Genomic DNA, 10,826 nt, shown 5'->3' with positions numbered 1-10,826 from the left:
ACATACAATCCATCATATTCTCATTTAGGTAGAAATAATCCCCCTTACCTTGGATTGAGTGCAACTCTAAGAAATTTCAATGGAAATTTGGAAAAAAAATGATACTTGAGAGCAACACTTTGGGTCTCCTTCTTTTTCTCTTCACAACCCTAACCCCCTTTCTCCATTTCTTCTTTTTCTTTTCTCGTTTCCTCTTCCCTCCACTTCTAAAATTATAAAAAAAAGTGATACCGCCACCACTTACACATTATTCATAATGGGCCTAATAAAAATACATCCTTAATACTTAAAGATACCATAATATAAGCCCAATATTATTTCTACACTCAATGTAAAAATAATACTTCCAGTTTTATTCCATTAAAATAAAATCTGATTATTTTAATATACCGACTTATTAATCAATGCCTCATATTTTCGGTCTAATCTTAATTACTCTGAAAATTCCCAAAACGCTAAATATTAACTCATTAATATTTCTAATACTAAAAATATTAAAATTGGTAATTAAGAAAAATGTGAAAATTTCTATAAACATCACAAATGTCTAAATTAAGCAAATAATTATTTTTCTGGACGTTACATTAGACATTGAGTTAGTTCTTAAATTGGTAAACATACATTTTTACATAATAATATAAATTAAAATATTTAAATGTATATTGTGCGGGTATTAAGATATATGAGGGTGGATAGTAAGGATGGGAATAGACTATCCCAACTAACAGGTGCATATGGCCCAGTCTAGACAGGCTTAAGTTAAACCAGATTTATTTAAATAGAAAAGACCTAAGATTTTTTACAGGCCTATTTAGCTAAAAAGCTAGGCCTCATGGCATAAAAAACATTTTAAACCTATCATGTCCACATATTTAAATAAACATGAATAGTTTTTTTTATTATTAATAGTATTTCGTAATTTGAATTAAAATACAAAAATAAAACTTTGTTACCTTAAAAATACTTATGAAAATAGGTAAAACTCCTTATGAACAATCCATAAGTTATTTTCATAAGTTTTCCTAAACAAATAATCTCACAAAACTTATGCTATTAGGTAAGCTCAAATAAATTAATGTAAACAAATTTTTGTATCATTTATATTTTAGTTTTTTAGTCTTTGTAAACATTATCTCAATTGCTTATTTACATATGTTCAAAAGAAATAGACTTTTAAGTAGACTAACAAGTCAATCGGGCGTTTAAAAAAGTGAGGCTCGGGTATAAAAATAATCTATGATAGGCTATAGGTCAAAAATAGGCTTTGGTATTTTTAGCGAACTAGATAGAGATGACAATTTGACTCATCCTAAGTGGGTACCTATAAAATAATATCCACAACGGGTAGGGTGAAACCCCGCAAAGCAGGTACAATGTGATTGGGTAACTATCCATTAAAATAAGCGGGTATGAGCGTGGATGGATACGAGCACCTTAATATCCACCCTTCCCATACCCGCACAATATATATATTTATATGTTTTAATTTATATTATTATATTAAAATGTATGTCTATCAATTTAAAAATTACATCAATGTTAAGCTATTATGTATTTTAATACAAGTGTTAGTTTATTTTATAATTCAACAATGCAATAGTCGAAAAGTGCTCTAATGTTGTTAAAAATTTAAAATGATATGCTATTTTATAATTGATTAAATTATTTTTATTAGAAATGCAGATAATAGGTGCTAGTATGAGTATTTACATACCTATAAGTTAAGGGTACAGGTCCTAACGTTGGTGCCCAAACGAGTATGAAGATTTTTTTAAAACCGTGAATATGGGGATATGTATTATAATACCATGCCCAAATCCTTCCCATTGTCATCCCTAGAGCCAAAATTAAACTTGACAAAGTCTAATTCACCTCAACATATTCTCAATTTTAGTAGGTAGTGAGATACTCATACACTCAATTATATCTACTTATTTTAGTGGCTAATTCTTCGTAGTCATACATACAAGTCCATTTTGCAAGTGTTTTTCACTATCAATTATGAATATTTTTATGAGTATTGATTAGATATGAATTACATATTTGTACATGACATGAAAGTGTACAATTATTTTATACATGTATCCCATCAAATTATATGAACTGTCATTTTATATATTAAAACTTAAAATATCTAGAAGATGTGATTTTTTTTATAGACATAAAAAATATTTTATATCATCAGCATATAATTATTATTTTTTTATTATATTTATTTATTTAGTAAAATATATTATATGTTTTATGTTTTACTATTCATTTACAGGGCCGTCCCGAACAATTTGGAGGCCATGTTCTATTTAAAAATTAGGCCCTTAAGAAATGAAAATAAAGTAAATTATTTTTTTTTTCCATTTATATTGTAAATAAAATTAAACATATGAAGACAAAATTATATAGAAACATTTTTTAAAAATTTGACTAATCAAAGTTTAGTTTTTTTTATTTAAAAGTTCTACTCAATTATAGATTTATAGAAAAGTTCATACCCTTTAATAAAAAGAAATGATTCTTTGAACAGTTTCTACAATATTAATAATGAAGTATTTTATTTAATAAACAAAAAATGTGAAATCACACATTTTCAAAGTCTCACAACTACTATGGGTCTGTTTGGTAAAAATAACGGTTGACTGATAAGCTAACTGATAGCTTATAGCTTATGACTGATGACTGATGACTTATAACTTATAGCGGATGGTTGAGACTGATAGATTATAAGCTAATTGAAGTGTTTGGTAAAATTAGCAGTTCAATTAATTATAAATGTAAAATGACATAAAAGATATTTAATATATAATTATTTTATTTTAAATTAAAATAAATTATAAGGGTTAAAATTGGATATTAATTAAAATAATAAGGATAAAGAAGGAAGAAAAAATAATAAGCTATAAGACATAAGCTAAAACGCTATTTAAAATAGCGTCTGGAAAATAAGCTATAAGCTAGTAAAATAAGCTATAAGCTCGTGATGAAAAGACTATTACCAAACGGGTCTAAATTATCATATGAGCTTATAAGACATAAGACATAAGCTATAAGCTCGAAAACATGTCTTACCAAACATAACCTATGTCAAATTTATTAAAATGTTGATTAACAATAGTAGAAAAATATAAATATTTTTTTTAACCAAAAAGAAAATATATAAATAAAAAGAAGAGGATTACAAGCCAAACAAGAGGGGGACCAAGTCAAAACCTCTCAAGAACAAAGCCTAAGCCTAGGGGTTCTCGCCTTGTCTAAAAGGTAATCCGATAAAATGTCATTATGCACAAAATCAAACCAAAGAAAAGATTTGCTCTTATAGCTGATGTTAGCTAGTAAATCCACACAAAAATTGGCTTCGCGAAAGATGTGAGTAATTCTGAAATCAATGGAGATAGTATACTCCAAACACTTAGGCCAACGAGTCTTAATTTTCCACGGCACTAACGAAGAATCGGAGAAGGCCTTGACTACCATAGTGCAGTCAAATTCAAGCCAGAGTTTGTTCCATTGCTTATCCTTAGCCTTTTCAATAGCTACCACTGCTACCATGAATTCAACCAAGACAGGAGTACCTTCTCCCAAGAAGAGACTAAAACTGAGAATGTGAGTTGCTTGAGCGTCACGAAAAATACCCCCCACGGCTATATGCTGAGGAGAACCGGCAACCTTCCCATCGATGTTGCATTTGATCCAGGAAACGACAGGAGGGCACCAAATGATATCCATGGACACCATAGGTCTTCGGGGCTGAATATCAATCCCAAACTTTTTTAGAAAGGTGAAGCTTTTAACAGAGTTATCCGCCTTTTTATGAGGTAAGTTTTCCCACCAGCTTTGCACGGGCTATAACCATAGAGATGCAATTCTGCCACGACACTTTCTTGTCTTCAAACCTGGATAAGTTTCTAGCATACCAAATTTGATAACAAATGCACACTATACTAGCATGAAGGACAACCAAGGCTTGGGGATTCCAATCCTCTTTGAGCAAATTAATACAGTCAGACAAGGAGCAAATTGGCTGAGGAATTTGCAGCAAATTACTGAACCAATGCCAAATATTAGTAGCAAAAGAGAAATTGAAGAAAAGATGTTGGGAGCATTCTTCCATACAATCACAAAGAGTACAATTTGAAGGATAGGAGAAACCCCTCAAAGTTAAGTTATCATCCGTAGGTATTTTGTTGTTCATGAGCCTCCAAACAAGCAAAGAGTGAGCTGGGGCCGAATCACAGTCCCAAGGGAAAATAGCCTTTTTCTTTGAACAATCAGAATTAGTGATCATGTTGTAGACAGTTTTAATAGACAACAAACCACTCTCTACTGACCTCCAAAAGACTATAAAACCCTTGAAATTTTAAAACTTTAGATTATAGGTTTGATTGCATGTGAACAAAAGACTATGAAACTTACAGAATTTATAAAATATAGAATGATTCAGTAAAATGAAAAATTAAATTAATGGAAAAATGGGTAAAAAAACTAAAATAAATTTAAAAAATCTTAATAGCGAATAATAAAGGAAAGAATTGATTAAAATATTAAAAGGTATTGATGTGGAAACCATGTTGATTAAAATTCATAATATATAATAATAAAGGAAATAAAATAAATTATTAAAATGCTACTACTTATGGATCGAACCAGTTACAACCACTCGGCCATGAAACAACATAATTATATATTTTGAACTAGTATTATATATTACTTAGTATTATAATTATATTAAATTAATCCATGTGTTTGATTTTAGGGATACTAGTCTTTACAATTTTTTTTGAGTTTAATTGCTATGCACTGTAAGTGTAAAACTTTTTACACTATCAATGCATCACAACCACTAAATTATATTACTTTTAAAAAAATTAAAATAAAAATTAAACACTTTTAACAGATTAACGGTTGTGATTCACTGACGGTGTAAAACTTCTTTACACTGTCAATGTATTCCAATTAAATTCATTTTTTTTTAATTCAAAATATATATTTTTGAAGAATTAAATATACAATAGAGCTAGAGAAAAAATGTGAATTTTTTATGTAGACTGTTATTTAGCGATAGTGATATATAGATATTTTTTATGTGATTGCAAAATATTAAATTAATAAAAATATTTATATTGTAGAATTTTGTCATTGCAATAATATTATTTCTGAATATTTTAATAAAAAATATTATTTTTAAGTTTGTAACAAAGTAAACGTGAGTTTAAAAACAAGATACATAAGAAAAACATAAAAACACAACGAAAACAAAACTTTTTTATTTATTCTAAAAGAAATATAATCTATATAATAGATATTGTAATTATTTTAATATAAAACCATATCATTTTATATGTTGAAATTGTTTTATTTATTATTCTCGTCTAAACATAACTATCCACGACATTGACACGAACCATCAACACATAATGGAACCGTGTTGGTTGGGCATGGAAAATGTTTCATTATACAATCGGTATCAATGGAACATGCTTGATCATTTGTATTCTCATTCACTCCTCTTGCTTGTGATTCTGTAGCCATATCTACATACAACTAGAAATACACGTATTACCTGCGGAATTTCCTGCGAAAAATATTCCGCAGGTTTACCTGCGGATTTTCCTGGGACTTTCTAAAACAAAATAAATTTTCCTGAGGATCTAGAAATGGCAGAAAATTCCGCAGGAATACCTGCGGATTTTGCTGCGGTCTATGTATTTCAAACATAAACTGAAACTTTAATGCAAATTCGGCAGGTAAATCCGCAGGAAAGTTTCCTGCGAATTTTGCTGCGGATTTCTATTTTATAAAAACCAAACTATTATACAAAATCCGCAGGTAATTCCGCAGGAAAGTTTCCTGCGGATTTTGCTGCAAATTTAACTATTTTCTTAAAATTATTTCTAAAATTTAAATTTAATCTCATTTATCAAGTATACATTTTGTGTTATAAAAAGTGTTCACAAAATAAAAGGGATATAGAGATATGTAGTAAATTTATTTTTAAATTTCAACGATTAAGATATAATGAAGTATATAGTATCAAATTAAATTAATAGTGTCAACATCTTCATTTAACTCAGAGACATGTTGGCTGAAAAAGTGTTTCATGATTCATCTCATCCAATCAAACTTGTTTTAGAAAAGTTTTGCAAAAAGATGCACTGGTTCTTTCAAAAGACACAAGTGGAGAGATCCTCATTATATTTATTTTGTTTGTTACTTCTTATTGACTTTGATTAGAGGGACAATGGAACATCACATGCATCTTTTTCACAGATAGGTGTGTCATATCCAAGCAGAACCATTGACAAGCATACTTCACACTTATAATTTGATTACCAAAAATATTATTTATCATTTTGTCAACTTATTTCATTTCCAAAGTAAGCCTTTTTAAAAGCCACATGTCAACATGACTATAACATTATGAAATGTCAAACCCCACTTGCAACACACACTCACATGCATCATGTATATAATCTGATTCATTTAGAATCTACTCACACACATGTATTCCTTTGGTTTGGTGTACTCGACATGAATACAGTAATCACAGTAACAAAATAAAAAACTAAAAGAGTACCTGGAGACACGTCCAGAGATACAACTTGTTAGAGTCCTGTATATTGTTAAGTATGACTTTTATTGTAAAGTCAATATTTATAGTATAGAATAAGTTCGTATCACCTCCAAAACAGGGGCTTGACACATTGGGCATTTCCTTCTACTTTGAAGCAACTCATTGGCACATTTTGAACATGTGCACAAGTGCCCACATCTGCAACAAAAGTATAATTGTATTAGGTGATTATAATAATCAGAGGTGCAAACTGAGATTTTCTGTTGAATGGAGTTGGTTGTAGTTGAAATATACTGATACATGATGTTTTGAAATTGAGAATAGTTGCAAGTTTTTCTATTGATTATGTTTTAAATCTGAATGTTTAGTTTAGCTTTTGGAAGAAAAATGCAGAATTTGTCCTCACTCGCAAGGTGTTCGATGAAATGTCCCAACCGAATTCGTCAGTCTTCTTCCGCTCTCAACATTTTCATTTCTTGGATTATTTTTTTTTATTTGTTGAAAATTGAAATATTGTTTCTCTTGTTTCAGCTTTTGTGGCGAAGTTAGCGGTGAGAGAGGAATTTGATTTAGTTGATGTTAACGGCTCAATATACTTAATCCTGACACTAGGAATTTGATTCATTGGCCAAACGGCCAGGTTCTGAGTGGAGAACTAGTAAGAACATTGTTGGTTTCATTAGAGATTATTTCTTTCTACTTAGCACGGACATCTTTACTGACACTTGAGATTACGCTATTAAGTTTATGTTGCCGTGTCAGTGTCGATGCTTCCTAGATTTCTTCATTTATTATGTTTTTCTATGATAAAAGAAATTAAGGTTGATATCTAACTTTGGTGAATCACAACAGGACTCACATTGCTGCAGCTATCCTATTCTTTACAATGTAATATACATGGAGGTAATCCTTAAGCATAGAGATCTTAAGGAGGAGTGGGTGTGGTTGCTAGAAAGGCTGGATTATTTTCCCAACCTTCGAAATCTTACCATTATCGAGGTTTTGTACTGTCTACCAATCTCTTTTTGTTTTTACTTCATTTTTTGTTTATCTATTTTATCTTATAAAAAGTATGTGAATCACAGGACAATGGGAATGGAGACGAAATTGTGTATAATTGGAGGGAACAAACATCTACTCTGGGATGTCTTTCAACACAGCTTAGAACATGTTTGATTAAACAATTTACATACACAGAATGTGGTCTTCAATTTGCTGAATATATTTTGAGGAATTCAAAGGTACTGGACACAATGTCAATCAAGAGTGCTTCATTCATAAATGAAAATGTCAAGCACCAAATGTTAATGATATTAGCTTCGGAGGAATTCAAAGGTATAGTTCTCATATGTGTCTATACACTTGTTATATTTTGTTTTAAAGACATTGCCATTGTTTCACTTTGACTCATTTAGATATTTAAATATATTCACTTTTATGTAATTAATTGATGCTAGATTCTTTCAAATTTTAAATTTCTAAGCTTATTGATGATTGTGTTATACTTAGGTTATAAAAATATAGATACAATGTTGGTCATTAGACAGTGATGGATAAGTTTATATCCCTAAATCAACCAGCTTTTCTTATGGGAAGGTTGCTGGTTGAGGGAGTGATGGGTGTCACTGAGGTGGTCGACATGGCCAAGAGAACTAAGAGAGCTTGTCTCATTCTTAAGGTGGATTTTGACAAAGTGTATGGTTCAGTTAGTTGGAATTTTCTAATTTTCTGCATTATATGCTTATTAGATATGGGTTTAGTTAGATGTGGAGTTAAGACTATTCTTAGAGGGTTCGAGGTGGCCTTTGGCTCCGAGTTCATTTCTCATATCTTTTAGCAACATGTAACCACTGTTTGTTACATGTTGCTGGAAGTTAGGAAATGTTAGTTATAAGTGAGTGCAAAGAGAGTTTGTTATGAAGTTGAAGGGTGGAGGTTTGAGGTTAGTTACCTTTCTCTTTTGGTAGTTAGTTATGAACTGAATGTTAGTTAGGAAAGTCTGTTATGTAGTTGGGGAATGGTTTGAACTGGGGCTGTTATGAGGCTAAACTTCTGAACTGATACACCCTTTCTTGTGCAGGGGCTGTTTTGACAAAGCCGACTGATCCAGGAGCAGTTTGAGATTGATACAACGCTGATAGTTTGGCTGCACCCAAGCCTCTTATCAAACTGCTGGATCTGATGGAAAATTAGTTGATCGGGAAGCGCGTCTAACTGCAATCTCTTCAAGCGGAGCAAAGGTACTGAATTGGAATGGATTTAAATGTCTGAAACTCGCTTGTATTAGCGTTGAACTGGGGTGCATCTAATTTGATTTGGGATCGCATCTCTCGCACTAACCGTAATAATAGGTATGCTTTAATGTGAACATAGTTGGATGAGGCCATAGGTTCTGTTTGCTATTTTGAACTAGCCATACCTCCTGTTTCTTCCTGATTTTTTTATATGGTGCAACATTGTCTCCTTTTTTTTTTGTCTCAATTCTGAAAAGAATTGGTTTGAATTGTGTTTGAATGCTGCAGGGAGTTTATAGCAGCAGGTTCAAAAAATGTTAGTAATCAGTGACAGAAAGTTAGGTTAATATTTAATTGTTAGAATTGAAAAAGCTGTTGTGGGTTAGGTGATTTGTCTTTAAGATAGTCATAAGGATGGTTCCATGGTAGATTTGTCTTTAGGAGAAAACCATTGTTGCATAACTTTGGTGATTGTATATATTTAGTAGAAGCAATACATATCTAGAGACGAGACGGTATAAATATTTTTTTTAATTTTTTAAATAATTTTCCTGCGGATTTACCTGCGGAATTTTCCTGCGGATTTAGCTGCGGAATTACCTGCGGAACTTCCTGCCGAAAAATATTACCCACGAAGGTTTTAGCTGGGGACACTAAATCGCAGGAAAATCCGCAGGTAAAGTGTTTCCTGCGGAAATTTAGCTTAAATCCGCAGGTAAATCCGCAGGAAATTCCAGTATTTCTAGTAGTGATGAAAACAAAAACATTATTGTATGTGAAAGATAAAATATAATTTATCAAATATCTATCAAGTCACTAATTAGTTTTATACCTGATGCAATGATAAAAAAAGCCAACAAAAATGCCACTGTTATAGAATATTTTCTTGCCACCTCCATCGTTTTATTGTAATGTTTTCTTTTAGGGGTTTTGGTTTTTAAGTTACCATGTTGTTTAAGAGTGTGCTTATATAGGCCATAGGCTCACCTTAAACAATAACTTTTTTTATTTATGCAATAATGTCCAGCATGTTAAGTAATATTATTTTATTACTTTATAAATAAAATAAAGTAAGAAGGCGAGATATATTTCTTGAATAATGTCCAGCATTTAAGTAATATTATTTTATGAGTTTAAAAGGTAGTGCACTGACGGTGTAAAGAAACTTTACACATACATCCAATCAAAATCCTTACAGTTGCCATGTCATATTAATTTTTTTAAATTAAAATTGTGTTTTAATTGGATGCATGGTTGTGATTGGTTGACAGTGTAAAAATATTTTACATTGTCAGTGCATATCCCTTTTTCTCTTATTTTATTACTTTATAAATAAAATAAAGTAAAAAGGCGAGATATATTTATTTCAAGAGTAACTCTTTTGTTCATTTATTTTAATTTAATCTAGGTTAAATATGTTCTGATATCTATAAAATACTAAATTTTATTTTTATTCCCTATGAAAAAATATCATAATATTTGATCCTACAAAATAATTATGCATATAGTTTTAATATCTGATGTTAAACTAATATGTATTTTTGAATGATTATTTTGCAAATATGTTTAAAACATTCTAAAATATTTCTTGAAAAAAAATTAAAATTTTGATTTCTAAATCGAGATTTTCATTACTTTTAACATTATCTTTTGATATTTAAAAATTTATTTAATTTTTCTCATTTTAAAAAATTATAAAATTCTAACCATATTTGAAAAAAATTATTAAAAAATTTAAAAGTTAAAGGGTAATTAATCAACTTTAGAAATTTTAGAAAATAAAAATGACTAAATCTGCCCTACATAAAAATTTTGTAAAGATTAAAATATGTCATTTTTTAATAGAGATTAAAAATAAACTTTAATATATTTATAAGGATAAAAAAGCATATTTAACCATTTGATCAAACATTCTAGATTAAATATTTATTTAAAATTATTATTATTTTTTATTATTTTATTTTGTTAGATTCTAATCCTAAAATAGACGGTAGAAAATATATCAATTATTTTTATTAAATTTTATA

At 29.9% G+C, this 10,826-nt stretch overlaps 1 protein-coding gene and 1 long non-coding RNA gene across 3 annotated transcripts; one reads left to right on the top strand and one right to left on the bottom strand.

Moving 5' to 3' along the window:
• Positions 1-5,243: 5,243 nt before the first annotated feature.
• LOC131642997 (uncharacterized) lies at positions 5,244-9,733 on the bottom strand. The gene is made up of 2 exons (XR_009296109.1): positions 9,632-9,733; positions 5,244-5,525 (listed from the first exon to the last, which is right to left on the bottom strand). It is a non-coding gene; the product is annotated as an uncharacterized LOC131642997 (long non-coding RNA).
• On the top strand, positions 6,936-9,305 carry LOC131642996 (uncharacterized). Of its 2 annotated transcripts, XM_058913142.1 has the most exons (5): positions 6,936-7,007; positions 7,097-7,223; positions 7,418-7,564; positions 7,651-7,900; positions 8,646-9,305. In XM_058913142.1, exons 3-5 carry the CDS (start codon positions 7,463-7,465, stop codon positions 8,684-8,686), a joined length of 393 nt encoding a protein of 130 aa, XP_058769125.1. In that variant the 5' UTR covers positions 6,936-7,007; positions 7,097-7,223; positions 7,418-7,462; the 3' UTR covers positions 8,687-9,305. The 2 variants fall into 2 exon arrangements, with proteins under 2 accessions (XP_058769125.1, XP_058769126.1); XM_058913143.1 differs by lacking the exons at positions 6,936-7,007; positions 7,097-7,223 and having other exon boundaries at positions 7,231-7,564.
• Positions 9,734-10,826: the final 1,093 nt, after the last annotated feature.

Source organism: Vicia villosa, unplaced genomic scaffold (assembly GCF_029867415.1).
Source record: "Vicia villosa cultivar HV-30 ecotype Madison, WI unplaced genomic scaffold, Vvil1.0 ctg.006417F_1_1, whole genome shotgun sequence".
NCBI classification, from domain to species: domain Eukaryota; kingdom Viridiplantae; phylum Streptophyta; class Magnoliopsida; order Fabales; family Fabaceae; genus Vicia; species Vicia villosa.
The sequence above is the reverse complement of the archived record's forward strand: the minus strand, read 5'-3'. Positions and strand labels throughout refer to the sequence as shown.

Coding starts and splice junctions, on each gene's coding strand:
- LOC131642996 (XM_058913142.1), top strand. CDS start 7,463: ATGGAGGTAATCCTTAAGCATAGAGATCTTAAGGAGGAGTGGGTGTGG. Junction 7,565..7,650: donor GAAATCTTACCATTATCGAG/GTTTTGTACTGT, acceptor TGTGAATCACAG/GACAATGGGAATGGAGACGA. Junction 7,901..8,645: donor AGCTTCGGAGGAATTCAAAG/GTATAGTTCTCA, acceptor TTTCTTGTGCAG/GGGCTGTTTTGACAAAGCCG.